This window comes from Nipponia nippon, unplaced genomic scaffold (genome assembly GCF_047370975.1).
Source record: "Nipponia nippon isolate SJK-2023a ecotype South Korea unplaced genomic scaffold, ASM4737097v1 scaffold_41, whole genome shotgun sequence".
NCBI classification, from domain to species: Eukaryota; Metazoa; Chordata; class Aves; order Pelecaniformes; family Threskiornithidae; genus Nipponia; species Nipponia nippon.
The window spans coordinates 1323590-1351578 of NW_028262360.1; the positions used below are offsets into that span (position 1 = coordinate 1323590).

Sequence of the window (27989 nt, forward strand, 5' to 3'; positions counted from 1 at the left end):
GACCGGGATGCACTAGGGGGGCCCTGGGAGGGACTGGGATGCACTAGGGGGGCCCTGGGAGGGACTGGGATGGACTGGGGGATCCTGGGGGGACTGGGATAGACTAGGGTGGCCCGGGGGGGGACTGGGGGGTCTGGGATGGACTAGGGGGGCACTAGGAGGGACCGGGAGGGACTGGGATGGACTGGAGGAGCCCTGGGGGGACTAGGAGGGACTTGGGGGGACCAGGGTGGACTGGTGGGGACTAGGATGGACTAGGAGGGCCTGGGGGGGCCCGGGATGTACTGGGGGGGCCCTGGGGGGGACTAGGATGGACTGGGGCACTAGGATGAACTGGGGGGTTCAGGGGGGCACTGGGATGGGCTAGAGGCACTGGGAGGGACGGGAAGGGGAACTGGAGAGAACTGGGAAAGACTGGGATGGACTGGAGGCACTGGGATGGACTGGGGGCTGCTGGGGGTAGGGGGGGCTGGGACAGGCTGGAGGCACTGGGATGGACTGGGGGGGTTCTGGGCGGTTCTGGAATGGGCTGAGGGCACTGGGATGGACTGGGAGGGGAAGTGGAGGGGAATGGGACAGGCTGAGGTGCACTGGGATGAACTGGGGGGAATCTGGGGGGAACTGGGGTGGACTGGGGGCACTGGGACATACTGGGGGGGCTCTGAGGGGGCCCTGGGGTTTACTGGGGGGGCCCAAAGAGGGACTGGGACATACTCCGAGATCTGGGAGGCCCTGAAGGGGACTGGGATGTACTGGGGAGCCCTGAGGGGGGCACTGGGACATACTAGGGGAGCACAGAGAGGGACTGGGACGTACTGGGAGGCCCTGGGGGGACACACAGGGAAACTGAGGCATTGGGGGGACTGGGGAGGGGCACTGGGCAGTACTGGGAGGGACTGGGGGGATAGTGGGAGCACTGGGGGACACTGGTTACCTGAGAGGTTACTCCGCGCATGCGCCGCGCGGCAAAAGGGCGATAAAATGGCGTCGGGGAAACGATGGCGACCCCCAGGGCGGCTTCAGTGCGGGGCGCATGCGCAGTGCCGCCGAGACAAAATGGCCGCCCGCCCCCCCCCTCCCCCCTCACGTGCCCCCGAGGAGATGGCGGCCCCCGCGCGCCGCGCGGCGGCCAATGGGAGGCGGCGAAGGCGGCGGCGCGCGCGCAGCAGGAGCCCCCCCCCCCGTGCGCATGCGCCCTGCGGGAGGGCGGGCCCCACCGCACTATAGAGCTCTGCTCCTCCCGTGCTGCGCCTAGAGCGTCCCCCGCCACCACAGAGAGCTCCGCCTGGAGCCTGCGCCGCCCTCCCTGGCCTCCCGCAAACCATAGAGCCCGACCCTCCCCGCCCAGAGCGGCTCACCCGCCCCCTCCCCACCAGCTGAGCCCGCCGGTAGCCCCCCCGCTCTCGAAACCACGGAAGAACCGCGAGGTCCTCCTGCCTTTCCTAGAGCGGCCGCCACCGCCCCCCCTCCCGCCCCGCCCCTTTTTAATCCCCACCGTCGTACGTCACGTCCGGCCGGACCGGACCGGAAGTGAGCGGGCGGCGGCGCGCGGAGCCGATCGTCGCCGGGATCGCGCGGGCAGGTCCGGGGAGGGGAGGGGAGGGGACCCCGGCGTCCGGGCGTGACGTCACGGGGTGGGGGGCCCTCCCGGTGTGCGGGCGTGACGTCATGGGGTGGGGGGGGGCCCGGGGGGGGACCCCCTGAGGGGGGCGCGGGGGATGACGGGATTGTGGGGGGTGTGGGATAGTGGGGGTCTGGGGGGGCCAGGGGGGCCCCGGGGGATGATGGGATACTGGGGGTCTCGGGGGGGGGGGGGGGTAAAGGTTGGGGGGCCCCGAGGGTTGATGGGATTGGGGGGCTGGCGGGAGGCCGTGGGGGATGATGGGATACTGGGGGTCGGGGGGGGGGCGTGGAGGACTCGAGGATTTGGGGGTCTGGGGGGGGTCTGGGTCCTTCTAGAGGAGCCACAAGGAATTCTGGGATATCGGGGGTGCCCCTCGGGGCTGATGGGATAGCGGAGGACCCCGGGGGGGGGGGCAGGATCCCGCGCTGACCCCCACCCCATCACCGTCCCCGCAGCGCCATGGGGGACAGCGACGACGAGTACGACCGGCGCCGGCGCGACAAATTCCGGCGGGAACGCAGCGACTACGACCGCTCGCGGGAGCGGGACGACCGCCGCCGCGACGACTGGAGCGACCGGTAGGGGCTCATGGCAGCGGGGCGGGGCGGGGGGGGGACACACACACAACGGCCCCCCCGGGGGGTCCCCAGCTCGGCTGCGGGGTCCCCAAGCCCCTCACCCCCCTCCCTGCCGCAGGGACTGGGACCGCGGGCGGGAACGCCGGAGCCGGGGCGAGTACCGGGACTACGACCGGACGCGCCGGGAACGCTTCTCGCCTCCCCGCCACGAGCTCAGCCCCCCCCAGAAACGTCTGCGCCGCGACTGGTGAGTGACCCCCCCGCCGCAGCCCCCAGACCCCACCGCAGCCCCCCAGATCCCACCGCAGCCCCCAGACCCCGCCGATGCCCCCCCAAACCCTACTGCCGGACCCCCCAGACCCTACTACTGCCCCCCAAACCCTGCCGCAGCTTCTCAAACCCTGCTGCTGCCCCCCCAGACCCCACTACAGCCCCCAGACCCTGCCGTAGCCCCCCAGACCCCACTGCTGCCCCCCAGACCCCACTGCAGCCCCCCCCAAACCCCGATTTCCCTCTGCCTCCCCCCAGGGATGAGCACAGCGGTGACCCCTACCACAGCGGCTATGACATGCCCTACAGCGGGGGGGGCGCCGGCCCCACCTACGGCCCCCCCCAGCCCTGGGGGCACCCCGAAATGCACGTCATGCAGCACCACATCCTCCCCATCCAGGCCAGGTAAGGACTCTGACCCCTGATGTGTCCCCTCAGCACCCCAAAACCTATTTGCCGCCCCCCAAATCCTTCTTCACTCGTCCCCAGAATCCTGAGCCCCCCAAATCGGGGAGCCCCGGCTTGGCCCTCAGCACCCAGCTCCCTCCCCGTGTCCGCCCACCCTTGAGCTGCCCTGTAGCACCCCAAAACTCACCCATAATGGTCTCAAACCGACCCATAATGGCCCAAATCTCCCGGTAATGGCCCCAAACCGGCCCCAAACCACGTGGTGATGGCCCCAAACCACCCCAGACCAGCCCAAAGTGCCCAGTAATAGTCCAAAAGCACCCTATAACAGCCGAAATCACCCTGTAATGCCCCAAAACAGTCTAAATCACTAGCTAATGACCCTAAACCATCCCAAACTCGTTCAAATCAACCAGTAATGCCCCCAAAATGGCCCAAATCACCCGGTAATGGCCCCAAACCACCCTGTAACACCCCAAATTGCCCAGTAATTACCCCAAACCGCCCCATAACAGCCCTGAGTTATTCTATAAGGCCCTGAACTGCCCCATAGCAGCCCCGAGCTGCCCTATAATGACCCAAATTACCCAGTAATGACCCCAAACCACCCAGTATCAGCCCTGAGCCACCCTGTAAGGGCCTCAGCTGGTCTGTAGTGTCCCTGAGTTCCCCTGTAACAGCCCCAAATTGCTCCTTAATGGCCCCAAAGTGCCCTGTAATGGCCCCAAGCCCCCGATGACGTCCCCGAACAGCCTCATAACGTCTCTGAGGCACCCAGTATCAGCCTAAAATGCGCCCTAAGGGCCCCGAATCACCTGGTAATGGTCCAAACCGCCCCATAACGGCGCCAAACTGCCTTGTAAGGGCCTCAACTGCCCTGTAACAGCCTCAAATTGCCCAGTAACAGCCCAAATTCTGCCCTCAGGGGCCCCGAGCACCCCCGTAAGCCCCAAAACTGTCCCGTAAGGGCCCCAAACCACCCCATAATGTCCTTGAGCCACCCAGTAACAGCTCAGATGCCCTATAAGTGGCCCAAACAGCCTCGTAAAGGCCCTGAACCATCACGTGAGGGCCTCAACTGCCCAGTAACAGCCCAGGATCCACCCCAAGCCCCCCCCGTAAGCCCCCCAACCTTCCCCATAACATCCTCAAACTGCTCCGTAACATCTCTGAGCTGCCCAGTAGCAGCCCCAAATGCTCCATAATTGCGTTGAGCCAGTACATAAAGGCTTTGAGCCACTCTGTAAGGATGTCACCTGCCCCATAATGGCCCTAAACTGCCCCATAATGGTCTAGATTGCACCATAAGGGCCCCAAACTGCTCCGTAGCAGCCTGAACTGCCCCATAATGTCCTAATCTGCCCCATAATGTCCTAATCTGCCCCATAACGTCCTTGAACTGCCCCTTAGTAGCTCCAAACTGCCCCACAATGGCCCCAAACTGCCCCCTAACAGGCCCAAACAGCCTCGTAACATCCCTGAGCTGCCCCATAACAGCTCGAAATGCCCCATAAGGGCCCCAAACCGCCCGGTAACGGCCCCAAATCTCCCCATAAGGACCCCGTAAGTGCTCCCAGATCATCCCCGTTTCGGGGATACCGACTCTGGTGTGTCCCCCCACCCCCCCGCCCCCCAAGCAGACTGGGGAACATCGCGGAGGTGGACCTGGGGATGGCTCCCCCGGTGATGAAGAGCTTCAAGGAGTTCCTGCTCTCGCTGGACGATGCGGTGGACGAGACGGAGGCCGTTAAGCGTTATAACGACTACAAGCTGGATTTCCGCCGTCAGCAGATGCAGGATTTCTTCCTGGCTCACAAAGACGAGGAGTGGTACGTCGGCGGGAGCCTCCCCAAAAAAGCCCCCCCCCCCTCAAAAAAAGCCCCCCCGTCACCCGCCGCCACCCCGCTGCGGCCGACCCCGTTAAACCAGCGGGGTTTGGGGATGGGGAGGGGGGGGATCCATCCGCCCCCCGTGGTTTGATTTGGGGGGGACCCCACGGAAAAGGGGGTGGGCGGGATTTGGGGGGGCTCGAGCGGCCCCTCGCGTACCCGCGCGGACGTTAACCATTCCCTTTTCTCCCCTCCTCCGAAGCGCCCGCCGCGAGCGAGGTTTTCCCTCCGGACGTCCGCCAGCCTGGAGAGCCCTTTAACCCCCATGTCTCCGGCGGCCGGGCTCGTTAACACCCATTCCTTAACGAGCCCCCCCCCAATTTGGGGGGGCTGCGGGCAGACAGCGAGGGCTCAGGGTCGCGCACAATGCGACCGGTAGCGAGCAACAGTCGCAGGAAGCAGGCAGGGCGCCCCAGCGAGGGCCCGCGCGCGTTTGTTGTTTTATTTTTCGGCCCCCGCGGAGGCTGAGAAGTGGGGGAGAGACCCTCCCGCTCCCCCCGTTTTTATGCTTTTCGGCCTTTTTTTTTAATGATTTTTTTAGCGTTTTTGTGGTTTTTCTGTTTTTTTTTTTTTTTTTTTTTACTACCTCCCTTTGCGTAGCGACGCTTAAAAAACAAAATGGTAAAAATTATAATAATTAGCAAATCGCCGAAGCGGGGGCCCGGCCGGACGGCGACGCTCGTGGCAAGCGTATGTATGACCCACCGCAACCCCACCCCCCCAAAAAACCACCCCCTTCCCTGGGGCCGCCGCTGCCGACCGCCGCTGCCGCTGCTGCTCCGGCCCCCCCAAAACGGGCCGAGGCAGGGGGCTGGCCCCCCCCGAATTTGGGGGGTGGTGGGGGGGGGGTGTTAGGACATTTGGGAGTCTCCTGACCTGGTGCGGGGGGCGGATGGGGGTCCCTGCGACCCGGCTGGGGGACAGGGAGGTCTCTGCACCCCAATTGGGGTGCACGGGGGGTCCCCGCACGCCATTTGGGGGGCCCAAGGGTCCCCACACCCCAACTGGGGTAGATGGGGGGGTCCCTGCACCCCAAGTGGGACAAAGGGTCCCCACGCCCCGTTTGGGGGACACAGAGGTCCCTGTACCCCAACTGGGGCACTTGGGGGATCCCCACACCCCGTTTGGGGGACACAGAGGTCCCTGTACCCCAATTGGGGCAGACGGGGGGGTCCCCACTCCCTGGTTTGGGGATACAGGGGTTCCTGCAGCCCAATTGGGGCAGATATGGGGGTCTCTGCACCCCATTTGGGGGACACAGGGGTCCCTGCCCCCCAGCCAGGGCAGATGGGGGGTTCCCCGCCCCGCATAGGAGAGGAAATGGGGCTCCCCACACCCTCGTTGGGGAAAGTGGGGGTCCGTTCCCCCCCATTTGGGACAAACTGGGCTCCCTGGCCGGGGCACGTGGGGGTTTCTGCACCCCGACCAGGGGAAGTGGGGGACTCCCCCATCCCAGTTAAGGCAAAAAGGGGGTCCCCTGCCCTACCTGGGGAGGATGGGGGTCCCCAGAGTCCTATTGGGACAGGTAGGGGGTCCCCCCCTACCATGACCGGGGGAAATGGGGGTCCCCGTACTGCATCAGGGAAAATGGGGGCCCCTGCTCCCCAGTGAGGACAGACAGGGTCCCCCATGCCCCAGTCACAAAAAGTGGGGGTCCCATCTGCTAGAAACGGGGGTCCCCCCACCCTAGACGTGCCAGACAGTGGGGTCCCCACTGCCCCCCCCAAAGCAGACGGGGCCGAAGGGGGGTGACAGAGCGGGGGGCGACAGAGCGGGGGTGTCCCCTCTCCCCTGCCGCAGCAGGACCCCCGGCTGGGGCAGGGCTGCACCCCCAATCCCTGACACCCCCGTTTCCCCCCCCCCCCGTGTCCCCCCCAAAACAGGTTCCGCTCCAAGTACCACCCGGACGAGGCGGGGAAGCGGAAGCAGGAGGCGCAGGCGGCCCTGAGGAACCGCCTCAACGTCTTCCTCTACCTCTCGGAGAACGGCTGGTTCGACAACCTCCTCCTCGACATCGATCGCGCCCCCGCCATCATCAAGACCCTCGACGCCGGTAGGGACCCCCGCCCCGAAACCCTCCTTGGTACCCTGCTTTTGGTGACACCCCGTTTTCTGACCCCCCTATTTTGGTTTTCTTTTTTTCCTAGCGGTGATTAAGATGGAGGGGGGTACGGAGAACGACCTGCGCATCCTGGAGCAGGAGGAGGAGGAGGAGCGGCAGGAGAAGGCCGAAGCGGCCAAGAAGGAGGAACCGCGACCCCCCGACGCCGACCGCAAAGCCCCCGACCGCGAGGAGAAAGAGGAGGGGAAGAAGGTCTGGGGTGACGCCCCCTACTCCCACCCTCTGGGGTCTTTATTGGGGTCTCTCTTGGGGTCCTCTTGGTCTCTCCAGGGGTCCCTTTGGTGCATGGGGTCTTCTCTGGGGTCCCCTTGGTCTCTCTTGGGGTCCCCTTGGCCCCGTGGGGTCTGTCCTGGGGTCCCTTTGGTCCATGGGGTCTCTCCTGGGGTCCCTGTGGTCTCTTTGGGGGTCCCCTTGGCCCTGTGGGGTCATCTTTGGGGTCCTCTGCCCCCCTGGAGGGTCCCCCCAGCCCCACAGTCTTCTCTTGGGGACTTCTTGGTCCCTGAGGTTTCCTCTGGGGTCCCCGGGGTCTCTCTTGGGGACCCTTTGGCCCTGTGGGGTCTGTCCTAGGGTCCCTTTGGTCCCCATGGTTTCTCAGGGGGTCCCCTTGGCCCTGTGGGGTCTCCTCTGGGGTCCCCTGGGCCCCCCGTGACGCCCCCTCCTCCCCCCAGGGCGAGGGGGAGGCGCCGGGCGAGGAGAAGCCCAAGAAGGGGCCAGAGGAGGAGGAGGAGAAGGAGAAGGGACGGAAGGAGGAGGAAGGGGAGAAGGAGGGCAAGAAGGTGAGCGGGCCACGCCCCCTGTGCAGGCCACACCCCCTGTCACACCCCTCAGACAAAGCCCCACCCCTTTTTTTAGGCCCCACCTCCTTTCTGGCACCCCCAGATTTGCCCTCTGGGTTGTGCTGAAGCCCTGCCCCTTTCTGGCAAGCTCCGCCCCACCAAGTAGACACCGCCCCTTTCCCACAAGCCATGCCCCTTTCCCACATCACCCATCCTCTGTGATGAGCCCCTCCCCCTTTCTCTTAGGCTCCTCCCCTTTCCCTCAGGCTCCTCCCCCTTGGGACAAGCCCCTCCCCATTCTGTCAGGCCCCCCCTTCCCACTAAGCCCCTCTGCTTCCCAGCAAGCTCCTCCTCCTTGTGGTAAGCCCCTCCCCATGCTCTTAGGCCCCTCCCCTTCCCAGCAAGCTCCTTCCCTGGGCTCTGCACCCCCCTGCCCAGACCCTGCCCCTCTGGGCCCCGCCCTGTTCGGCCCCGCCCTGTTCGGCCCCACCCCTCGGCCCCACCCTGGTGACCCCCCCGCCCCCCAGGCCAGCAAGAAGCGGAAGCGGAAGCGCAGCGGGGACGACAGCTACGACGAGGGCAGCGCCAGCGACTCCGAGAGCGAGTCCGAGGGCGGCCGCCGCGAGGGGGAGAAGGAAGGTGGGGGGACAGCGGGGACCCCGGGGGGACAGCGGGGGCTCAGGGGGGTGGGGGCATCCCCGGGGGTCCCTGGGGGACAGCAGGGACCCTGGGGGGGGGGGGGCCATGGGGGGGTCCCCAAGGGGACAGTGTGGACCCTGGGATGAGGGGGTCCCTGGGGGGACAGCAGGGACCCTGGGGGGTGGGGTGGGGGGACCGTGGGGGGACCCTGGGGGGTGGGGGTGGGGACCTTGGGGGGACAGTGGGGACCCTGGGGTGGGGGGGGTCCCTGGAGGGACAGCAGGGACCCTTTGGAGGGGTCCCTGGAGGACTTGGGGTGCCAGGGGGGGCTCTGGGGTCCCTGGGGGGGACATCGGGGGTCACTGAAGGTCCTGGGGAGCTACAGCGGGATCATGGGGGTCCCTGGGGGGGGACATGGAGGGTCGCGGGGGGGCACTGGGGGGTCAGGGGGGACTTTGGGGGCGACACAGCCCAAGGGGTGCTGGGGGGCCAAGGGGGCCCAGCTTGGCCCTGACCCCCCCTTTGCTCCCCCCCAGAGGAGAAGGGGAAGGAGGAGAAGGGACGCGAGGAAGAGGGGGGGCCGGTGGCGCCGAAGGCCAAGGAGAAGGAAGGGGGGGACCCCAAACCCCGGCCGCTCCACAAAACCTGCTCCCTCTTCATGCGCAACATCGCCCCAAACATCTCCCAGGCCGAGATCGTGGCGGTGAGCGGCTTGGGGGGGCTCGGGGGGGGGTGTGCGGACCCCCCAACCCCCCCCCGACCCCCCTCTCACCCCCTTTTTCCGCCCCCCAGCTCTGCAAGCGTTACCCCGGCTTCATGCGCGTGGCTCTGTCGGACCCCCAGCCCGAGAGGAGGTGGGTGCCGGCCCCGCTCTGAAGCAATCTGGGGATCCCTGGGGGGAACTGGGGACCCCCAGGGGGTTCTGGGGACCCCCCCAGTGTGTCGTCCCCCCCCAAACCAGGGGGGGGGGCTCACGCCGCGTCCCCCCCAGGTTTTTCCGCCGGGGCTGGGTTACCTTCGACCGCAGCGTCAACATCAAGGAGATCTGCTGGAGCCTCCAGAACATTCGGGTGAGGGGCTGGGGGCTTTGGGGGGTGCCCGGGGGGCTGGGGAGGGTGGGGGGTGTTTTGGGGGGGCCGGGGGGTTAGGGGTGGTTGTGGGGCTGAGTTGGTCGCGTCTTGGGGCAGTTGGGGGTTTGGGGGATCAACGGGGGGGTTATGGGGTGGGGGGGGCAGATGGGCAGTTTTGGGGGGCAGAGGGGGGCAGTTTTGGGGGGCGGGGGGGATATAGGGGCATTCACGGGGCTGTTACGGGGTCGGGTGCAGCTTGGGGGTTCACGGGGGTGTAGGAGGGACTGGTTGGGGTGCTTGGGGGTGCAGGGGGGGTGCAGAGGGATTTTTGGGGTTGCGGGGGAATATTGGGGGTGCACAGGGTGTTCAGGGCTGCAGGGGAATATTTGGGGCGTTCAGGGGGTGTCTGGGGGTGCGGGGGATTTGGGGGGTGCAGGGGGTGTCTGGGGGTGCAGCAGGTATTTTGGGGGTGCTGACCCCCCCCTTGTCGCCCCCCCCAGCTGCGTGACTGCGAGCTGAGCCCGGGGGTGAACCGGGACCTGACGCGGCGGGTGCGCAACGTCAGCGGCATCACCCAGCACCGCCCCATCGTCCGCAACGACATCAAGCTGGCCGCCCGCCTGGTCCACGCCCTCGACGGCCGCGCCCAGCTTTGGGGGGCTCCCACCCCCACCCCGGCGGGGGGAGCGGCTCTGGGGGGCGGGGACGCGCCCCCCAACCCCGACGGGGACGGGGACCCCGCTGCCGCCGCCGCTGCTGCCGCCGCCGGGGTGAGCGGGGCGTTGGGGAGGGCACAGGCGCGCGTCCCGGGGGTCTCTCGCCCGCGTTGTGGCCCCTCGGTGGCCCCCCGCTGTCCCCTCGTGGTCCCCGCTGTCCCCTCGTGGTCCCCACGACCCTTGCAGACCCCCCTTGGTCCCCAAGTCCATCTCATGGTCCCTGGTGGTCCCCAAGACCATCTCATGGTCCCCAAGTCCTTCTCGGGTCCCTGGTGGTCCCCAAGTCCATCTCATGGTCCCTGGTGGTCCCCAAGACCATCTCATGGTCCCCAAGTCCTTCTCGGGTCCCTGGTGGTCCCCACTGTCCCCTGGTGGCCCCCAAGTCTTTCTCGTGGTCCCCATGTCCATCTCGGGTTCCTCGTGGTCCCCGCTGTCCCCTGGTGGTCCCCAAGTCCTTCTCGTGGCCCCTGGCGGTCCCCAAGTCCATCTCCTGGTCGCTACGTCCATCTTGGGTCCCTGGTGGTCCCCGCTGTCCCCTGGTGGCCCCCAAGTCCTTCTCGTGGCCCCTGGCGGTCCCCCCCGTCCCTCTCACGGTCCCCCCGCGCAGGCGGTGCCGTCGCAGAACCCGGTGCTGAAGCACATCACGGATTACCTGATCGAGGAGGTGAGCGCGGAGGAGGAGGAGCTGCTGGGGCGCGGCGGGGGCGACGCCGAGGAGGGACCCCGCGAGGCCAACCCCACCGAGGTCACCGTCGAGCGCGACGAGAAGCTCCTCAAGGTGGGACGCGGGGCGGCGCCCCCCAATCGTCCCCCTCTGTGTCCCCTCCAGTTCCCACCCCGTGTCCCCCCCATCCCCATCCTGATGTCCCCGTGTCCCCCTTGATGTCCCTATGTCCCCTATCCTGACCTCCTGGACCCCCGGACCCCCCTTCCCATGTCCCCCCTGATGTCCCCATGTCCCCTGTCCTGACCTTGTGGGTTCCCTGTCCCCCATCCCCGCCCCCTGGCCCCTCTGATGTCCCCCCCGCTGTCCCCTGATGTCCCCGTGTCCCCCGTCCTGACCTCCTGGACCCCTGGTCCCCCCTCCCTGTGTCCCCCCTGATGTCCCCATGTCCCCTGTCCTGATCTTGTGGGTTCCCTGTCCCCCATCCCCGCCCCCTGGCCCCTCTGATGTCCCTCCCGCTGTCCCCTGGTGTCCCCATGTCCCCCATCCTGACCTCCTGGACCCCCGGACCCTCCTCCCCGTGTCCCCCCCTGACGTTCCCATGTCCCCCATCCCATCCCCGTGTCCCCTGTCCTGATTTCGTGGGTCCCCTGTCCCCCATTCCCACCTCCTGGCCCCTCTGGTGTCCCCCCTGACATCCCCATGTCCCCCATCCTGAGCTCCTGGACCCCTGGAACCCCCTCCCCGTGTCCCCCATCCCCTCCCCCTGTCCCCCGTTCTGACCTCGTGGGTCCCCGCGTCCCCCCTGACGTCCCCCCGCCCCCCATCCTGCCCTCCTGGCCCCCCGGACCCCCCTCCCCATGTCCCCCATTCGCTCCCTGTGTCCCCCGTTCTGACCTCGTGGGTCCCCGTGTCCCCCCTGACGTCCCCGCGTCCCCCCTGACGTCCCCGCCTCCCCAGGTGCTGGACCGGCTCCTGCTCTACCTGCGCATCGTCCACTCGGTCGATTACTACAACACCTCCGAGTACCTCAACGAGGACGAGATGCCCAACCGCTGCGGCATCGTCCACGTGCGGGGGCCCCTGCCCCCCAACCGCGTCTCCCACGGAGAGGGTAGGTCCCCGGGGCCCCCCTGCCCCCCGACTGCGGGTCTTGGGGGTCCCCTGTCCCCCAAAGGTGGGTTTTGGGGTCCCCTGTGCCCCAACTGTGGGCCTTAGGAGCCCCTGTCCTACAACCACGGGGCTTGGGGTGAGGTCTTGGGGGGTCCCCTGCCCCCCAACTGTGGGTCTCAGGGGGTCCTGGGGGGGATCCCCAGACCCCTCTCTCCCAAATGTTGGGGTCCCCCCCCAAACTCCTGTCCTCCAGGTCCCCTTCCTCCAAAGGGCAGGGGTGCTCCCCCCAGACCTGGGGTCACCCCCCAAACTCTTGGATCCCCCCTAAACTCCTGGGTCCCAGGGGATCCCCCCCAGCCCCCAGGGGTCCCCCCCAGCCCCGGGGTGCCCCCCCTGACCCACGCCCCCCCCCCCGCAGTGGCGGAGTGGCAGAAGAGCTTCGAGGAGCGGCTGGGGCCGCTGCTGGCGGGGCGGGAGGCGCTGCCCGAGGAGGAGGCCCAGCGCCTCGGCCGCAAGGACCCCGAGCAGGAGCTGGAGAAGTTCGTCACCGCCAACACCCAGGAGCTGGGCAAGGACAAGTGGCTCTGTCCCCTCAGCGGCAAGAAGTTCAAGGTGGGGACATTGGGGACACACAGGGGACATTGGGGACCCCCAGGAACCAGGCAGGGATGAGCGGTGGTGTCCCCTCCGCAGCAGGAAGGTCAAGGTGGGGACACTGGGGACACAGTGGGGACAGGGGACCCCCAGGAACCAGGCAGGGATGAGCGGTGGTGTCCCCTCCACAGCAAGGTCAAGGTGGGGACATTGGGGACACACAGGGGACATTGGGGACAGCCAGGAACCAGGCAGGGACAAGTGGTGGTGTCCCCTCAGCGGCAGAAGTTCAAGGTGGGGACATGGGGGACATTGGGGACACAGCAGGGACAGGGGACCCCCAGGAACCAGGCAGGGATGAGCGGTGGTGTCCCCTCCGCAGCAGGAAGGTCAAGGTGGGGACATTGGGGACACACAGGGGACATTGGGGACAGCCAGGAACCAGGCAAGGACAAGCGGTGGTGTCCCCTCATCAGGAATAAGGTGAAGGTGGGGACATTGGGGACACAGGGGGGGACATGGGGAGGACGTGGGGGACACGGGGGACACCCAGGAGCTGAGAGGGGACACGGGGGACCCCCAGGAACCAGGCAGGGGTGAGCGGTGGTGTCCCCTCCACAGCAAGGTCAAGGTGGGGACATTGGGGACACACAGGGGACATCGGGGACAAGCCAGCAGCTGAGCCAGGGACAAGTGTCCGTGTCCCCTCGGTGGCAAAGAAGCTCAAGGTGGGGACGTGGTGGGGAACAGGGAAGGGGGGGGCACTGGGGACATGGGGGGGGCGTTGGGGACATGGGGGAGCGTTGGAGACGCGGAGGAGAACAGGAGTGGGGGGGACCTGGGGGAGGAACGGGGGGGCGGGGCGGGGTCCGCGTCCCCCCGCTGCGTCCCCAACGCGTCCCCAGCGCCCGCCTGTCCCCCCCAGGGCCCCGAGTTCGTCCGCAAGCACATCTTCAACAAGCACGGGGAGAAGATGGGGGCGGTGCGGAAGGAGGTCCTCTTCTTCAACAACTTCCTGATGGACCCCAAGCGCCCCGCCCTGCCCGAGGGCAAGGGGGGGCCCCCCCCGGGGCCCGCCCAGGGTGAGACCCCCCCCCCCCGTCCCCTCCGTCACCCCTGGGGTCCCCCCACGTCCCCCCCAGGGTCCGTACCGGGTCGGTGACACCCCCGTGTCCCCCCAGGGCCCCCCCAGGCCCCATATGGCGTTGGTGACACCCCCGTGTCCCCCCCAGGCCCCACACAGGGTCAGTGACACCCCCACGTCCCCCCTCCATGTCCCACATGGCGTCAGTGACACCCCCGTGTCCCCCCCATGTCCCATATGGGGTCGGTGACACCCCCGTGTCCCCCCCAGGCCCCACACGGGGTCAGTGACACCCCCACGTCCCCCCCTCCCTGTCGCACACAGGGACAGTGACACCCCTGTGCCCCCCCCAGGGCCCCCCCAAGCCCCACATGGGGTCAGTGACACCCCCGTGTCCCCCCCAGGCCCCATATGGCATCAGTGACACCCCCGTGTCACCCCCAGGCCCCATATGGCGTCGGTGACACCCCCGTGTCCCCCCCAGGCCCCACCCGGGGTCGGTGACACCCCCGTGTCCCCCCAGGGCCCCCCCAGGCCCCATATGGGGTTGGTGACACCCCCGTGTCCCCCCAGGCCCAAAACGGGGTCAGTGACACCCCCGTGTCCCCCCCAGGCCCCACACAGGGTCAGTGACACCCCCACGTCCCCCCTCCATGTCCCACATGGGGTCAGTGACACCCCCGTGTCCCCCCCATGTCCCATATGGGGTCGGTGACACCCCCGTGTCCCCCCAGGCCCCACACGGGGTCAGTGACACCCCTGTGCCCCCCCCGTGTCCCCCCCAGGCCCCACATGGGGTCAGTGACACCCCCGTGTCACCCCCAGGCCCCATATGGCGTCGGTGACACCCCCGTGTCCCCCCAGGCCCCACACGGGGTCGGTGACACCCCCGTGTCCCCCCAGGGCCCCCCAGGCCCCATATGGGGTTGGTGACACCCCCGTGTCCCCCCCAGGCCCCACACGGGGTCAGTGACACCCCCACGTCCCCCCTCCATGTCCCACATGGCGTCAGTGACACCCCCGTGTCCCCCATGTCCCATATGGGGTCGGTGACACCCCCGTGTCCCCCCAGGCCCCACACGGGGTCAGTGACACCCCCACGTCCCCCCTCCATGTCGCACACAGGGTCAGTGACACCCCTGTGCCCCCCAGGGCCCCCCCAAGCCCCATATGGGGTCAGTGACACCCCCACGTCCCCCCTCCATGTCCCACATGGCGTCAGTGACACCCCCGTGTCCCCCCCATGTCCCATATGGGGTCGGTGACACCCCCGTGTCCCCCCCAGGCCCCACACGGGGTCAGTGACACCCCTGTGCCCCCCGTGTCCCCCCCAGGCCCCACATGGCGTCAGTGACACCCCCGTGTCACCCCCAGGCCCCATATGGCGTCGGTGACACCCCCGTGTCCCCCCCAGGCCCCACACGGGGTCGGTGACACCCCCGTGTCCCCCCAGGGCCCCCCCAGGCCCCATATGGGGTTGGTGACACCCCCGTGTCCCCCCCAGGCCCCACACGGGGTCAGTGACACCCCCACGTCCCCCCTCCATGTCCCACATGGCGTCAGTGACACCCCCGTGTCACCCCCATGTCCCATATGGGGTCGGTGACACCCCCGTGTCCCCCCTAGGGCCTGTACAGCATCAGTGACACCCCCACGTCCCCCCCTCCATGTCCCACATGGGGTCAGTGACACCCCCGTGTCACCCCCATGTCCCATATGGCGTCGGTGACAGCCCCGTGTCCCCCCCAGGCCCCACACGGGGTCAGTGACACCCCCACGTCCCCCCTCCATGTCCCACACGGGGTCAGTGACACCCCCGTGTCCCCCCCATGTCCCCAGTGACCCCCCTTTACCCCCCACCCCCCCAAGCCATCGTCCCCGCACCGGGGGGGGTCACCGCCGCTGTGGTGCCCCCCCCGACCCCCGCTGTCCCCCTAGGCCTGGCCCCGGGGCTGCCCTACCCCCCCCAGACGCCCCAGGGGATGATGCCCTACGGGCAGCCCCGGCCCCCCATCCTGGGCTACGGAGGTAGGGGGGCTGGGGGGGCTCGGGGGGGTCCGGGGGGGTCCTGGGGGGCTGGGGGGTTGGGAGGGTCCTGGGGGGCTCATGGAGGGGCCTGGGGGGTCTCGGGGGGCTCAGGGAGGGTTTGGGAGGCTTTGGGGGGTTTGGGAGGGTCCTGGGGGGCTCTGGGGGGTCAGGGTGGGTTTCGGGGGTCTGGGGGGGGGGGGGGGGGGCTCTGAGGGGTCTCAGGGAGGGGCCGGGGGGGCTCAGGGAGAGGTTTGGGGGGTCCGGGGGGGCTCTGGGGGTCTTGGGGGGCTCAGGGAGGGGTCTGGGGGGGCTCTGGAGGTCTTGGGGGGCTCAGGGGGGGGCAATAACTGGAGCAGGGAAGGGGGGATACTGGTCTCACTGGGAGGGGTTTGGGGGTCCCCCCACGCCCCCTGACTCCCCCCTTCCCCCCCCCCGCAGGAGGCCCCCCTACCCCCCCGGCCCCTACGCCGCCGGCCGGGGCAACTACGAGACCTTTCGTGGCCAGGGGGGCTACCTCAACAAACCCCGCAGCAGGTAGGGGGGCGCGGGGGGGGGGGGCAACTGGGGGGGGACGGACGGACGGACTTGGGGGGCACTGGGCACCTCAGTTTGGGGGGAGGGGGACACTTGGGGCCCCCCGGGGTCCCCGTGCCCCCCCAACCCCGCCTGCCCCCCCAGGATGGTGCGGGGCGACCCCCGGGCGATCGTCGAGTACCGGGACCTGGACGCCCCCGAGGACGTCGACTTCTTCTAGGGGCCCCCCGCCCCCCCCCCGCGCGCCCCCCTTTTGATACGCCCCTCCCCCCGCCCCGCCCCCCCCCCCCCCCGTTTGTACATGGCCCCCCCGCACCCCAATAAACGGCCCCGCGGGGCAGCACCCGCCGCAGCCCCTACGGCAGGGTTGGGGGAGGTATGGCGGGGTCTATAGGGGATCTGGGGGGTGGGGGGGTCCTATAAGGGGTTCTGTGGGGCTGGGGGGAGGTATGGGGGTTCTATAGGGTGGGGGGTGTCTATAGGGGCTCTATGGGGCTGGGGGGTTCCTATAGGGGTTCTGTGAGGCCAGAGCTGATCTATAGGGGGTCTGTGGGGGATTCGATACAGGCCCTGTAGGGCTAGGAGGGTTCTATAGGGGATCTGTGGGGCTGGGAGGGCTCTATGGGGCTGGAGGGGTGTCCTATAGGGGTTCTGTGGGGCTGGGGGGGATCTATAGGGGCTCTGTGGGGCTAGGAGGATTCTATAGGGGCTCTGTGGGGCTGGGGGGGATCTATAGGGGCTCTGTGGGGCTGGGGGGGATCTATGGGAAATCTGTGGGGCTGGGGGGGATCTATAGGGGCTCTAAGGGATCTATGGGGGTCCTTGCCCCCCCCCCCCCCCACACCTGGCCCCCCATGATGTCATGGAGGCGGAGCTAAAACTCGATCGTTTATTGGCTGGCAAGGTTGAGGGAGGGGCGGCCTCACAGCCAATCAGCAGCCAGCCTTGTGTGATGCTGCTGGCTGAGTCCATCCGATTGGCTGCTCGCCCAGCCAATGGAGAGGGGGATGCAGGGGAGCCAGCCAGCCATTGGCTGTCGCCCAGCAACAGCCATGACATCAGCAAGCTCCCGCATCCCTCATGTCTTGGGCGGGGCCTCACCGCAGCCAATCAGACACCGAGGCAGACCCCACCCTCTTTCTCATTGGTCGCTACCAGCACACAGGCAGCCCTCCGCCCCTATTGGCCGGCAGCTCGACCAATAGGGGCGGCGGGGAAGCCCCGCCTCTTAAAGGGGCCGGCGCTCAGAGGGCCATGGCCGCCCAGCCGAGGATGAGGAGGGTCCCCCCCAGGGGGGCGGCGCGGTTGAGGCCGGGGTCCCCGCTCAGCCCGTGGTAGTAGAGGGGGAGGCAGAAGAGCCCGAGGCCGGCGCAGAGCAGGGACCCGGCCTGGAGGGGGGGAGGGAGGGATGGGCGGACGGACGGACGGACGGACAGGGGTCTGGGGGGGGAGGGGGGGGGGCACACGCACCAGGGCGGGGCGGCGGCAGTGGGGGGCGGCCAGCAGCGCCAGGCTGTGCAGGAGGTGGAAGCGGTTCGCCGTCTCGTAGAGCTGGGGGAGGGGGCGAAGATGAGGGAGGGGTCAGGAGTGGGGGGGGGGGGGGTCCCAGGCGTCCGGGACCCCCGCCCCCCCTCCCCCACCTCACCTCCTTCTGGTACTCGTCCCGGTCGCTGCGGCGGAGGCCTGGAGGGGGGGAACAGCGGCGGGGGGGGGGTCAGTCACGGGCTGGCAACGGCCCCCAGACCCCCCAGAGACCCCCCGGTCCCCTCAGAGCCCCCCAGACCCCTCAGAGCCCTCCCAGACCCCCCGGTCCCCTCAGAGCCCCCCTCCCCGTCCTCTCAGCCCCCCCCAGAGCCCCCATGGTCCCCCCAGGTCCCCTCAGCCCCCCGCGGCCCCCTCGGCCCCCTCAGACCCCCCCAGTTCCCGCCTTTTCTCCTCAGACCCGCCCGATCCCGGCCCTCCCTGGCCCCAGTGTCCCCCCCCCAGGCCCCGGTGTCCCCACCCGGGGCCCCGTGTCCGTCGTCCCCCCTCCCGGCCCCACCGTGGGCCCCGTAGGACGCGGCCGCCACCGCCACGGCCCCGCTCAGGGCCCCGACCCTCGCCCACACCCGCGCCGCTCCCGCCATCTCCCTTCGCTTCCGCTTCCGGCCACGCCCACTCCCCCTTACACCCCACCCACCACCGCCATTGGCGCAGCCGCGCGTCGCTCCGGCGGCGAATCGACCAATGCGAGCGCGGCGTCAGGATCCCGCCTCCCGTCGGCAGGTGAGGGCGGGAAGAGCGACCCCTGCCGGCCGCGGCGGGGAACAGCCCCGCCCCCCCGGGACCCCCCCCCACCCCGGGGGGGGGCCCAGGCGCCCCCCGTCCCCCCCAAGGGCGCCCAGGAGACCCCCAACCCCCCCAAAAAAGCACCCAGGCGTCCGGACACCCCCCCCCCCCCGCCGTGTTTACAGTAGGGTCGCGCCGCCCCGCAGCGCCCCCCAGCGGCCCGGCGGTGCCACGGACCATCCCCCCGCCTTCCCCTCCCCCCCCCCATGCGCCCGGTGCCCCCCCACCCCCCACCCCTCCCCCCCCATTGAGGACCCAGGCGCCCGGGACCCCCCCTCCCCCCGCCGGAGCTGCACCGGGCGGTACCGGGGGCGGGGGGAGGGGGGGGGGGGGGGGCGGCCCGGGCCGGCGCCGCCCCCCGGAGGCGGCTCCCGGTTCCCGCAGCCGCTCCCGGCGGGAGGGACCAAGGCGGCCGCTCCCGGGTTTCGCCTCGGTCCGGCCCCGCCCGCCGCCATGGCCCGGCCCCGGCCCCGGTACCGGCCCGGCCCCCCCCGACCCCCCCGCCGCTAGGCCCGGCCCCGGCCCAGGTAGGCACCGGGGCCCCCCCGGGGTGGGGGGAGGGGATGGGGGGGAGGGGGGCGCCTGGGGATGGGGGGGGCGGCTCGGGCGCCTGGATGGCGCAGGGGGGAGGGGGGGGGCTCCGGATGGCGGCGACCCCCGCGGGCCCCAAATGGGGAGGGGGAGGGGGGGCCGCTATGGGCACCGAAATGGGGGGGGATGCGGGCCCGGGCACCCGGGTCCCGTGGGGGGTGGGGGGTCCGGACGCCCGAATCCCCCCTCCCCCGGATCCCCGGGCCCCCCCCCGGCCCCCCGGGCCCCCCCGGCGCCGGGGTCCCCAGGCCGGGCGGGAGGCGGATGCCGGCCGGAACTCCGGTTGCCAGGGCGACGCTCCGGGCTCCATCGCCATGGCAACGGGGGGGGGGGGACACACGACCCCCACATCCCCCCCACATCCCCCCCCCCATCGGGGTTCGGGGGGGGGCGGGGGGGTCCCGGGGGGTCCCGGGGGAGGCGGGTGGGGTCCCCGGGGGGGTGGGGTCCCGGGGGGGGGGGCGGCGCCCCCAACTGACGGCTTCTTCTGCTTCTTCTTCTCTCCCCCCCCGCCCCCCCATCCATCCCTCTCCCCTCCCCCCTTCCCATCATCCCCCTGCGCGTCCATGTGTCCCCCCCGCGTCCGTCTGTCCGCCCCCCCCATATCCCCCCCATCCATCCCCCTTCCCCCCCCCGTGTCCCCCCGTCCGTCCGTCCGTCCCCGCCCCCCAGCCCCACCATGGCGCACCCCCCCCCCCAGCACCCCGTAGCCCCCCGCCCCCCGCCGCCCCCCCCCCCCGCCCCCCGCCATGCCGCCCCCGCCGCTGGCGCTGGCCCTGGCCCTGGCGCTCTGGGCCCCCCCGGCGCCCCCCAACCGCCGCCCCCCCCGCCGCCGCCGCCGCCGGGGCTGGGGACCCCCCCCCGGACCCCCGGTTCCCGGTGGTGCCCACCCAGTACGGGCGGCTGCGGGGGGCTCGCCGGGACCTCAGCAACGAGCTGCTGGGGCCGGTTCAGGCGTTTCTGGGGGTGCCCTACGCCGCCCCCCCCCTGGGCCCCCGCCGCTGGGCCCCCCCCGAGGCGCCGGCCGCTTGGGGGGGGGTGCGGGACGCCACCGCCTTCGCCCCCGCCTGCCCCCAAAACCTGCGGGGGGGGCCCCCCCCCCTGATGCTGCCCCTCTGGCTCAGCGACAACCTGGAGGCCGCCGGCGCCTACGTGGCGGCGCAGAGCGAGGACTGTCTGTACCTCAACCTCTACGTCCCCACCGAGGACGGTACGGCCGGGCGGGGCCGGGCGGGGCCGGGCGGGGCCGGGCGGGGCGGAGGGGTGGGGCTGGGAGGGGCGGGGAGGGGGAGGGCGAGGCCGGCCTCGGCCTCAACCGCTGCGTCCCATTGGAGGATGGCGGGGCAGGGTGGGGCAGGGCGGGGCAGGGCGGGGCGGAGGGGTGGGGCGGGGAGGGGTGGGGATGGGGAGGGCGAGGACGGCCTCGGCCTCAACCGCTGCGTCCCATTGGAGGATGACGGGGCAGGGCGGGGCAGCGGGGTGGGGCTGGGAGGGGTGGGGAGGGGCTGGGAGGGGCAGGGGTGGGGCAGGGGAGGACGACCTCAGCCTCAACCGCTGCATCCCATTGGAGGATGGTGGGGATGGGCGGGGCAGGGCGGGGCAGGGCGGGGCAGCCGGGAGGGGTAGGGATGGGGAGGGCGAGGACGGCCTCGGCCTCAACCGCTGCGTCCCATTGGAGGATGGCAGGGCCGGGCGGGGCAGGGTGGGGCAGCGGGGTGGGGCTGGGAGGGGTGGGGATGGGCTGGGAGGGGCAGGGGTGGGGAAGGGGAGGACGGCCTCAGCCTCAACCTCTGCGTCCCATTGGTGGATGGCGGGGCCGGGCGGGGCAGGGCGGGGCAGGGCGGGGCACGAGGGAAGGGCCGGCCCCGCCCCGGGCAGGAAAAGGACGAACTTGGGCCAATTTGGGCGGGAATTGGGAAATGGGGTGAAAAAGGGGGAAATGGGGTAAAATGCTGGGGGCGGGGGCAGGGGCGGCTCCGCCCCGAAATCTTTGTATGCGCGGGGGGGGGGGGGGGGGCGGGGAGAAAAAGGGGGAAATTGGGCAAATTGGGGGGGGGGGGGGATTGGGAAACGGGGCGAAAAATTGGGGATTTGGGAAATGGCGAGGAAAATCGGGGATTTGGGCACGGTGGGGCGGGGAGGGGGGAGGGGCAGCCCCTGCCGCAGCCGCTGGTGCCGACCGAGGACGGCAAAACGGGGCGAAAGATGAAGGAAACGGGCAAAACTGGGTTGAAAACGGGGAATTTAGAAAATGGGGAAATTAGAAAATGGGGCAAAATCCAACAAAATTGGGCAAAAAATGGCGGGAAAGTGGGAGAAAGGGGGGATGGGCTCTGCCCCGGCCTCTGCGCACCCCCACGGGATGGCAAACGGGGGGGAAAATGGAGGAAATGGGCAAAACCGGGTGGAAAAGGCGTAAATTGGGCCATGGGGTGAAAACCAGCGGAATTGGGCAAACTGGGGCGAATTGGGGGCTGGGGAAGGGGCGAGGTGGGGGAGGGGACGCCCCCCCGGCGCCTGCGTCCCGGCCCCCCGGGGGGTCCCTGTGCGGGAGCAGCCCCCCCCCCCCCCCCCCGCCATCAGCCCCCGCCCCTGCGTCCGTCTGTCCTCCGCCCATCGCCGCGTCCGTCTGTCCTCCGCCCATCCGCACGTCCATCCCCACGTCCTCCCTCCGTCCCTCCGTCCGTCTGTCCTCCACCCATCCCAACATCGATCCCTACGTCCTCCGTCCGTCCGTCCTCCACCCATCCCAATGTCCGTCTGTCCTCTGTCCGCCCCAACGTCCATCCCGATGTCCTCCCTCCGTCCCTACGTCCTCCGTCCGTCCGTCCTCCACCCATTGCCGCATCCGTCTGTCCTCTGTCCATCCCTACGTCCTCCATCCATCTGTCCTCCACCCATCCCCATGTCCATCTGTCCTCTGTCCGTCCTAACGTCCATCCCTACGTCCGTCTGTCCAACGCCCATCCCTGTGTCCTCCATCCGTCTGTCCGTCCATCCCTGTGTCCTCTGTCCACCCTGATGTCCATCCCTCTGTCCTCCACCCGTCCCAACGTCCGTCCTGACGTCCGTCTGTCTGACATCTGTCCTGACGTCCATCCCTACGTCCTCCGTCCATCCCCACGTCCATCTGTCCTCCATCCGGCCTGACGTCCATCCCTGCGTCCTCCATCCATCCCTCCGTCTGTCTGTCCTACGTCCGTCTGTCCTCCGTCCATCCCCGTGTCCATCCCTGTGTCCTCCACCCATCCCAATGTCTGTCCTGACGTCCATCTGTCTGACATCTGTCCCGACGTCCATCCCTACGTCCTCCATCCGTCCCTCCGTCCTCCGACATCCATCCCAACGTCCGTCTGTCCTCCGTCCGTCCCCACGTCCGTCCCCACGTCCATCCCCACGTCCATCCCTGCGTCCTCCACCCATCCCAATGTCCATCCCGATGTCCGCCCATCCCGACGTCCGTCCGTCCGTCCGTCCCCCACGCCTCCGCCCACCCATCCCGACGGCCATCCATCCCGACGTCCGTCCGTCCGTCCATCCCTCCTTCCGCCACCCCCGGCCCCATTTTTGGGCCCCCCCCGCCCCGTTCTTGCCCCATTTTACCGGGCCCCCGCCCGCTTGGTTTTTTCTCCTCTTTCCCCCATTTTGGGGGCAGGAAATTTTTCTGTTTTTTAATTATTTTTTTCCTTTTCCCCCGCCCCCCCGCCCCTCCCCCGCCCCCGTTTTCGCTCCTTTTGGCCCCCAAAATTTTTCCTCCTTTTCTTCCCTTGGTCCAGGTTTGCTCGCGAAAAAGCGCGAGGACGGCGCGGCCGGCGGCCCCCCCCCGGACGCAGGTAGTTTTGGTGCATGTTCCTCCGGTTTTGGGCAAATTTTTTTTTGGTTCTTTCGGGTTTTTTGGGTTTTTTTCCCCCCCTCCCCCCTTTCCCCTCCCCCCCCCTTTTCTTTCTTTCTTCCCGGGGCCGTGGGTCCCCCCTCCCCTCCCCCATGCTTTTGGGGGGGGTCGCCCCCTTTTTGGCTGCCTCTTTTGGTTCTTTTTCTCTTTTTTTGGTGTTTTGTTTTTGTTTTTGCCGGTTTTGCTTCTTTTCGGGGGGTTTGGGGGTGATTTTTTTGGTTTTTTTTGGTGTTTTGGTGGTTTTTTTGGTGGTTTTTTTGGACACGCCCCCCCCCCCCCCCCATCCCGGACGCCGGGGTCCCCCTGGTCCCATCCCCGTGTCCCGTTCCCCCCCCCCCCGGATGCTGGGGTCGCCCCCCCCCCTTGCTCATCATCGTTAAAGCAGCGTTAATGAGGCCCCGTTGCCGCAGCGACGGAGGTGACCTAGAAACGAAGCGATGGGGGGGGGCACGTTGCCATGGAAACAGGCCGGGGGGACCCCCCCCCCAGTGACCCCCCCAACTCCTGACCTTGCCCCCCTCCCCCCCAAAGCTCCAGCCTGTGCCCTCTGACCCCGCCTGTCAGCTCTGACCGCCCCCCCCGCACTGGGGAGGGGGGGGGGTCCCCAAAGTGACGTGGGGGGGGGGGGAGATGTGGGGGTCCCTGGTGCTTTGGGGGTCCCCAGGGGGGTCCCCAGGGTGTCCCCAGACCTGGGGGTGCCCCTGACCCACCCCCACCCCCGCCCCCCCCAGACATCCGGGACAGCGGGAAGAAGCCGGTGATGCTCTTCCTCCACGGCGGCTCCTACATGGAGGGGACGGGGAACATGTTCGACGGCAGCGTGCTGGCGGCCTACGGCAACGTCATCGTCGTCACCATGAACTACCGCCTGGGCGTCCTCGGTACGGGGGGCGACCTCGGGGGCGTGGGGACGCCACGGAGAACCTCCCTGGGGACGTGGGAACAACCCTGGGGACGTGGGTTGGGCGTGGGGACGTGGGGACACCATGGAGAACCTCTCTGGGGACATGGGTTGGGCGTGGGGACACCATGGAGAACCTCTTTGGAGCCATGGTTGGGCATGGGGACACGGGGACACCATGGAGAACCTCCATGGGGTCATGGGTTGGGCATGGGGACACGGGGACACCATGGAGAACCTCCTTGGGGTCATGGGTTGGGCATGGGGACACGGGGACACCATGGGCTACTGCTTTGATGACCTGGTCCACGGGGGAGGACATCTCCCCACGTGTCCCCACGTGTCCCCGTGTCCCCGCAGGCTTCCTGAGCACGGGGGACCAGGCGGCAAAGGGCAACTACGGGCTCCTGGACCAGATCCAGGCGCTGCGGTGGCTCAACGAGAACGTGGGGCACTTTGGGGGTGACCCCCAGCGCATCACCATCTTCGGTTCCGGCGCCGGCGCCGCCTGCGTCAGCCTCCTCATCCTCTCCCACCACTCTGAAGGTATCTTCCCCACTTCCTGGGGCTCCCCCATGACACCGGGGACCCCAAATCCTCCAGGATCCCCCCGAATCCCTCCTGGGACCCCCTGAATCCCCTGGTGGAACTCCATCCCCATGTGCCCACCACCTCCCATTGATGTCCCCTTGTGCCTGCATCCTGGTGGGACTCCCTCCCCACGTCCCCCTGTCCGTACAGCCTGGTGGGACTCCATCCCCACGTCCCCCCCAGCCCCTGGCTGACGCCCGGCTCCCACAGGTCTCTTCCAGAAGGCCATCGCGCAGAGCGGGACGGCCATCTCCAGCTGGTCGGTGAACTACCAGCCGCTGAAGTACACGCGGCTGCTGGCGGCCAAGGTGGGCTGCGAACGGGCGGACACGGGGGCGGCGGTGGAGTGCCTACGACGTCAACCCTTCCGCGCCTTGGTGGACCAGGACGTCCAACCCGCCCGCTACCACGTGGCCTTCGGGCCGGTGGTGGACGGCGACGTGGTGCCCGACGACCCCGAGATCCTGATGCAACAGGGCGAGTTCCTCAACTACGACATCCTCATCGGCGTCAACCAGGGCGAGGGGCTGAAGTTCGTGGAGGACTCGCTGGAGAGCGAGGACGGCATCTCCGCCTCCTACTTCGACTTCACCGTCTCCAACTTCGTGGACAACCTCTACGGTTACCCCGAGGGGAAGGACATCCTACGGGAGACCATCAAGTTCATGTACACGGATTGGGCCGACCGGGACAACGGGGAGATGAGGCGTAAGACGTTGCTGGCCCTCTTCACCGACCACCAGTGGGTGGCCCCGGCGGTGGCCACGGCCAAGCTCCACGCCGAGTACCAGTCGCCCGTCTACTTCTACACCTTCTACCACCACTGCCAGACGGACGCACGGCCCGAGTGGGCAGACGCGGCCCACGGGGACGAGATCCCCTACGTCTTCGGGGTGCCCATGGTGGGCGCCACCGACCTCTTTCCCTGCAACTTCTCCAAGAACGACGTGATGCTCAGCGCCGTCGTCATGACCTATTGGACCAACTTTGCCAAGACCGGGTGGGTGGGGATGCTGGGGGGGGGGGGGCAGGGATGCAGTGAACAGGGTCACGGGGGGTGGGGGAACGGAGGCGTCTCCCTGCATCCTGGTGGGACTCCATCACCACGTCCCTGCCACACCAAGGGGAATGAGGACAGGGAGGATGCGGACATGGGGGGACAGGATGGGGGTGTGGGGACATGGGGGGACAGGGGGATGGGGGGAAGGATGGAAACGGGGTGGTCTGCATGCATGGATGGGTGGTTGGATGAACGGTTGGGTGTGTGGATGAGTGGTTGGGTGGTTGGATTGATGGGTGGTTGGTTGGGTGGACAGTTGGGTGGTTGGATTGATGGATGGTTGGGTGGGTGGACAGTTGGGTGGTTGGATTGATGGATGGTTGGGTGGGTGGACGGTTGGGTGGTTGGATTGATGGATGGTTGGGTGGGTGGACGGTTGGGTGGTTGGATTGATGGATGGTTGGGTGGGTGGACGGTTGGGTGGTTGGATTGATGGGTGGGTGGATGAATGGTTGGTTGGGTGGTTGGGTGGTTGGATGAGTGGTTGTGTGGTTGTGTGGGTGTTTGGATGGTTGGATCGATGGTAGTTTGGGTGGTTGGATGGGTGGATGAGTGATTGAGTGGTTGGTTGGGTGGTTGGATGATGGGTGGTTGGACTGATGGTTGGGTGGTTGGATAGGCGGATGAGTGGTTGGTTGAGTGGTTGGGTGGTTGGATTGATGGGTGGATGGTTGGGTGGTTGGTTGCATGGTTGGTTACGTGGTTGGGCGGGTGGGTGGGTGGACAGAGGGAGGGACGGTGGGATGGATGGATGGACGGACAGATGGATGGATGGAGGGGTGGACGGATGAAGCTCCCTCCAGGTCTGACCACCACCTCCCCCCGCAGGGACCCCAACCAGCCGGTACCGCAGGACACCAAGTTCATCCACACGAAGCCCAACCGTTTCGAGGAGGTGGTGTGGACCCGCTTCGACGGGAAGGACAAGCGCTACCTCCACATCGGCCTCAAGCCCCGCGTCCGCGACCACTACCGGGCCAACAAGGTGGCCTTCTGGCTGGAGCTCGTCCCCCACCTCCACAACCTCCACCAGCTCCCCCACGCCTCCACCACCACCCGCCTGCCCCCCCCCGCCGGCGCCGGGCCCCCTCGTCGCCCACCCGCCACCCGTCGACCCCCCGCCCCGTCCCCGCCGCCCCCCGAGGAAGAGGAGGAACCCGACGGGGGGGGTCGCCGCCGCTTCGCCCCCTTCCCCGGGGACTCGCGGGACTACTCCACCGAGCTGAGCGTCACCGTGGCGGTGGGGGCCTCCCTCCTCTTCCTCAACATCCTGGCCTTCGCCGCCCTCTACTACAAGCGGGACAAGCGCCCCCCCGAAGGACGGGGGGGTCCCCGGCGCCTCAGCCCCCCCCCAACCCGGGGGGCCCCCAACGATCTGTTGGGTCACGGGGGGGCGGAGGAGGAGTTGGTCTCGCTGCAGCTGAAGCATCCCGAGAGGGGGGGGGTGGGGGGGGGTGGGGACCCCCCCGAGGCCGCCCTCCCCCCCCCCGCCGGACCCCCGGACTACACCCTGGCCTTGCGGCGAGCCCCCGAGGACGTCCCGCTCATGACACCCAACACCATCACCATGGTGCCGGGGGGGCTGCCCGCCCTGCACCCCTTCGGGCCCCCCTTCCCCCCCGGCCACAACAGCACCCTGCCCCACCCCCACTCCACCACCCGCGTATAGTCGGCTCGGCCCCACCCCCACCCGGACGCCGGGGACCCCCCCAAGCGGAGGAACCCCCCCTGGGGGAGGGGGGCCCAACTGGGTCCCCCGCCTGCTTGCGTCCCCCCGCCCCGGACGCCTGGGTCTGCTGAAGAGGTAACGGGGACCCCCACCCCCCCATGGACACCTGGGGGTGATGAAGACGCATGGGGACCCCCCCATCCCCCCCCATCCCGGACGCCTGGGTCCCCCGAAGACGCATGGGAAATCGCCCCCCCACCCCCACCCCGAACGCCGGGGTCCCCTGAGGACACGGGGGGGGGGGGGCACCCACCCCCACCCCCCCCCCGACGCCTGGGAGGGGTCTCCCCATCACCTGCATCCCCGGGGGGAGGGGGTCCCACGGGTGGGGCGCTTTGGGGGGACCCCTCCCCCCGCCGCCCCCCCTCCCCCGTCACCGTTGCATGTTCCCGACCCGGCAGCGGGAAACGAGTCAAAAACCCGCGAAAACGAGGAAAAAAAACGAGGCCCAGCGGGGGGGGGGAGGGGTGCTGCCACCCCCCCCCGTGTCCCCCGCCCCCGGGGGGGGGGCCCTGGCTCCCCTCCCCCCCTCCCCTTTTTCCCCCTTTTCTTTCTTTCGCGCTTTCTGTACAAAGAAAATTGTGCCAAACGCAGCAGTTTTGGGGTTCGGGGGGGTCCCGGGGCCCCCCCGCCCCCCCCCCGCGCCCCCCCCCCCCCCCCCCCCCGCCCCCCGTGCCAAGATGGCCGCCGGCGCCACCCGAGATGGCTGACGGGGACCAGGAGCGCGAGATGGCTGCCGCTGCCCGGCTGGTCGCCGCGGCGACCTCGAGCATCTCCCCGCTGGGCCG

The 27989-nt window shown here is 69.1% G+C and overlaps 3 protein-coding genes across 9 annotated transcripts; 2 read left to right on the plus strand and 1 right to left on the minus strand.

Moving 5' to 3' along the window:
* Positions 1 to 1308: 1308 nt before the first annotated feature.
* SRRT (serrate, RNA effector molecule) lies at positions 1309 to 16434 on the plus strand. 6 transcript variants are annotated; one of them, XM_087777809.1, is made up of 20 exons: positions 1309 to 1582; positions 2080 to 2202; positions 2321 to 2449; positions 2731 to 2877; positions 4518 to 4709; positions 6653 to 6822; positions 6917 to 7083; positions 7560 to 7667; positions 8195 to 8306; positions 8843 to 9009; positions 9099 to 9160; positions 9298 to 9376; positions 9877 to 10146; positions 10700 to 10870; positions 11717 to 11870; positions 12288 to 12481; positions 13389 to 13545; positions 15486 to 15612; positions 16017 to 16109; positions 16254 to 16430. In XM_087777809.1, the coding sequence occupies exons 2-20, from the start codon at positions 2084 to 2086 to the stop codon at positions 16327 to 16329; spliced, it is 2694 nt and encodes an 897-aa protein (XP_087633935.1). In that variant the 5' UTR covers positions 1309 to 1582; positions 2080 to 2083; the 3' UTR covers positions 16330 to 16430. The 6 variants fall into 6 exon arrangements, with proteins under 6 accessions (XP_087633935.1, XP_087633929.1, XP_087633930.1 ...); XM_087777803.1 differs by having other exon boundaries at positions 15486 to 15575; positions 16014 to 16109; XM_087777804.1 differs by having other exon boundaries at positions 1310 to 1582; positions 4521 to 4709; positions 15486 to 15575; positions 16014 to 16109; positions 16254 to 16429.
* Positions 16435 to 16984: 550 nt separating this feature from the next.
* On the minus strand, positions 16985 to 18259 carry TMEM256 (transmembrane protein 256). Its single transcript, XM_087777845.1, has 4 exons — positions 18151 to 18259; positions 17755 to 17792; positions 17580 to 17660; positions 16985 to 17497 (listed from the first exon to the last, which is right to left on the minus strand). Exons 1-4 carry the CDS (start codon positions 18233 to 18235, stop codon positions 17354 to 17356), a joined length of 348 nt encoding a protein of 115 aa, XP_087633971.1. The 5' UTR covers positions 18236 to 18259; the 3' UTR covers positions 16985 to 17353.
* A 1538-nt stretch (positions 18260 to 19797) lies between these two features.
* On the plus strand, positions 19798 to 27191 carry NLGN2 (neuroligin 2). 2 transcript variants are annotated; one of them, XM_087777814.1, is made up of 6 exons: positions 19799 to 20238; positions 22805 to 22861; positions 23652 to 23801; positions 24182 to 24367; positions 24623 to 25412; positions 26301 to 27191. In XM_087777814.1, the coding sequence occupies exons 1-6, from the start codon at positions 20133 to 20135 to the stop codon at positions 27139 to 27141; spliced, it is 2130 nt and encodes a 709-aa protein (XP_087633940.1). In that variant the 5' UTR covers positions 19799 to 20132; the 3' UTR covers positions 27142 to 27191. The 2 variants fall into 2 exon arrangements, with proteins under 2 accessions (XP_087633942.1, XP_087633940.1); XM_087777816.1 differs by lacking the exon at positions 22805 to 22861 and having other exon boundaries at positions 19798 to 20238.
* The last annotated feature ends 798 nt before the right edge of the window (positions 27192 to 27989 follow it).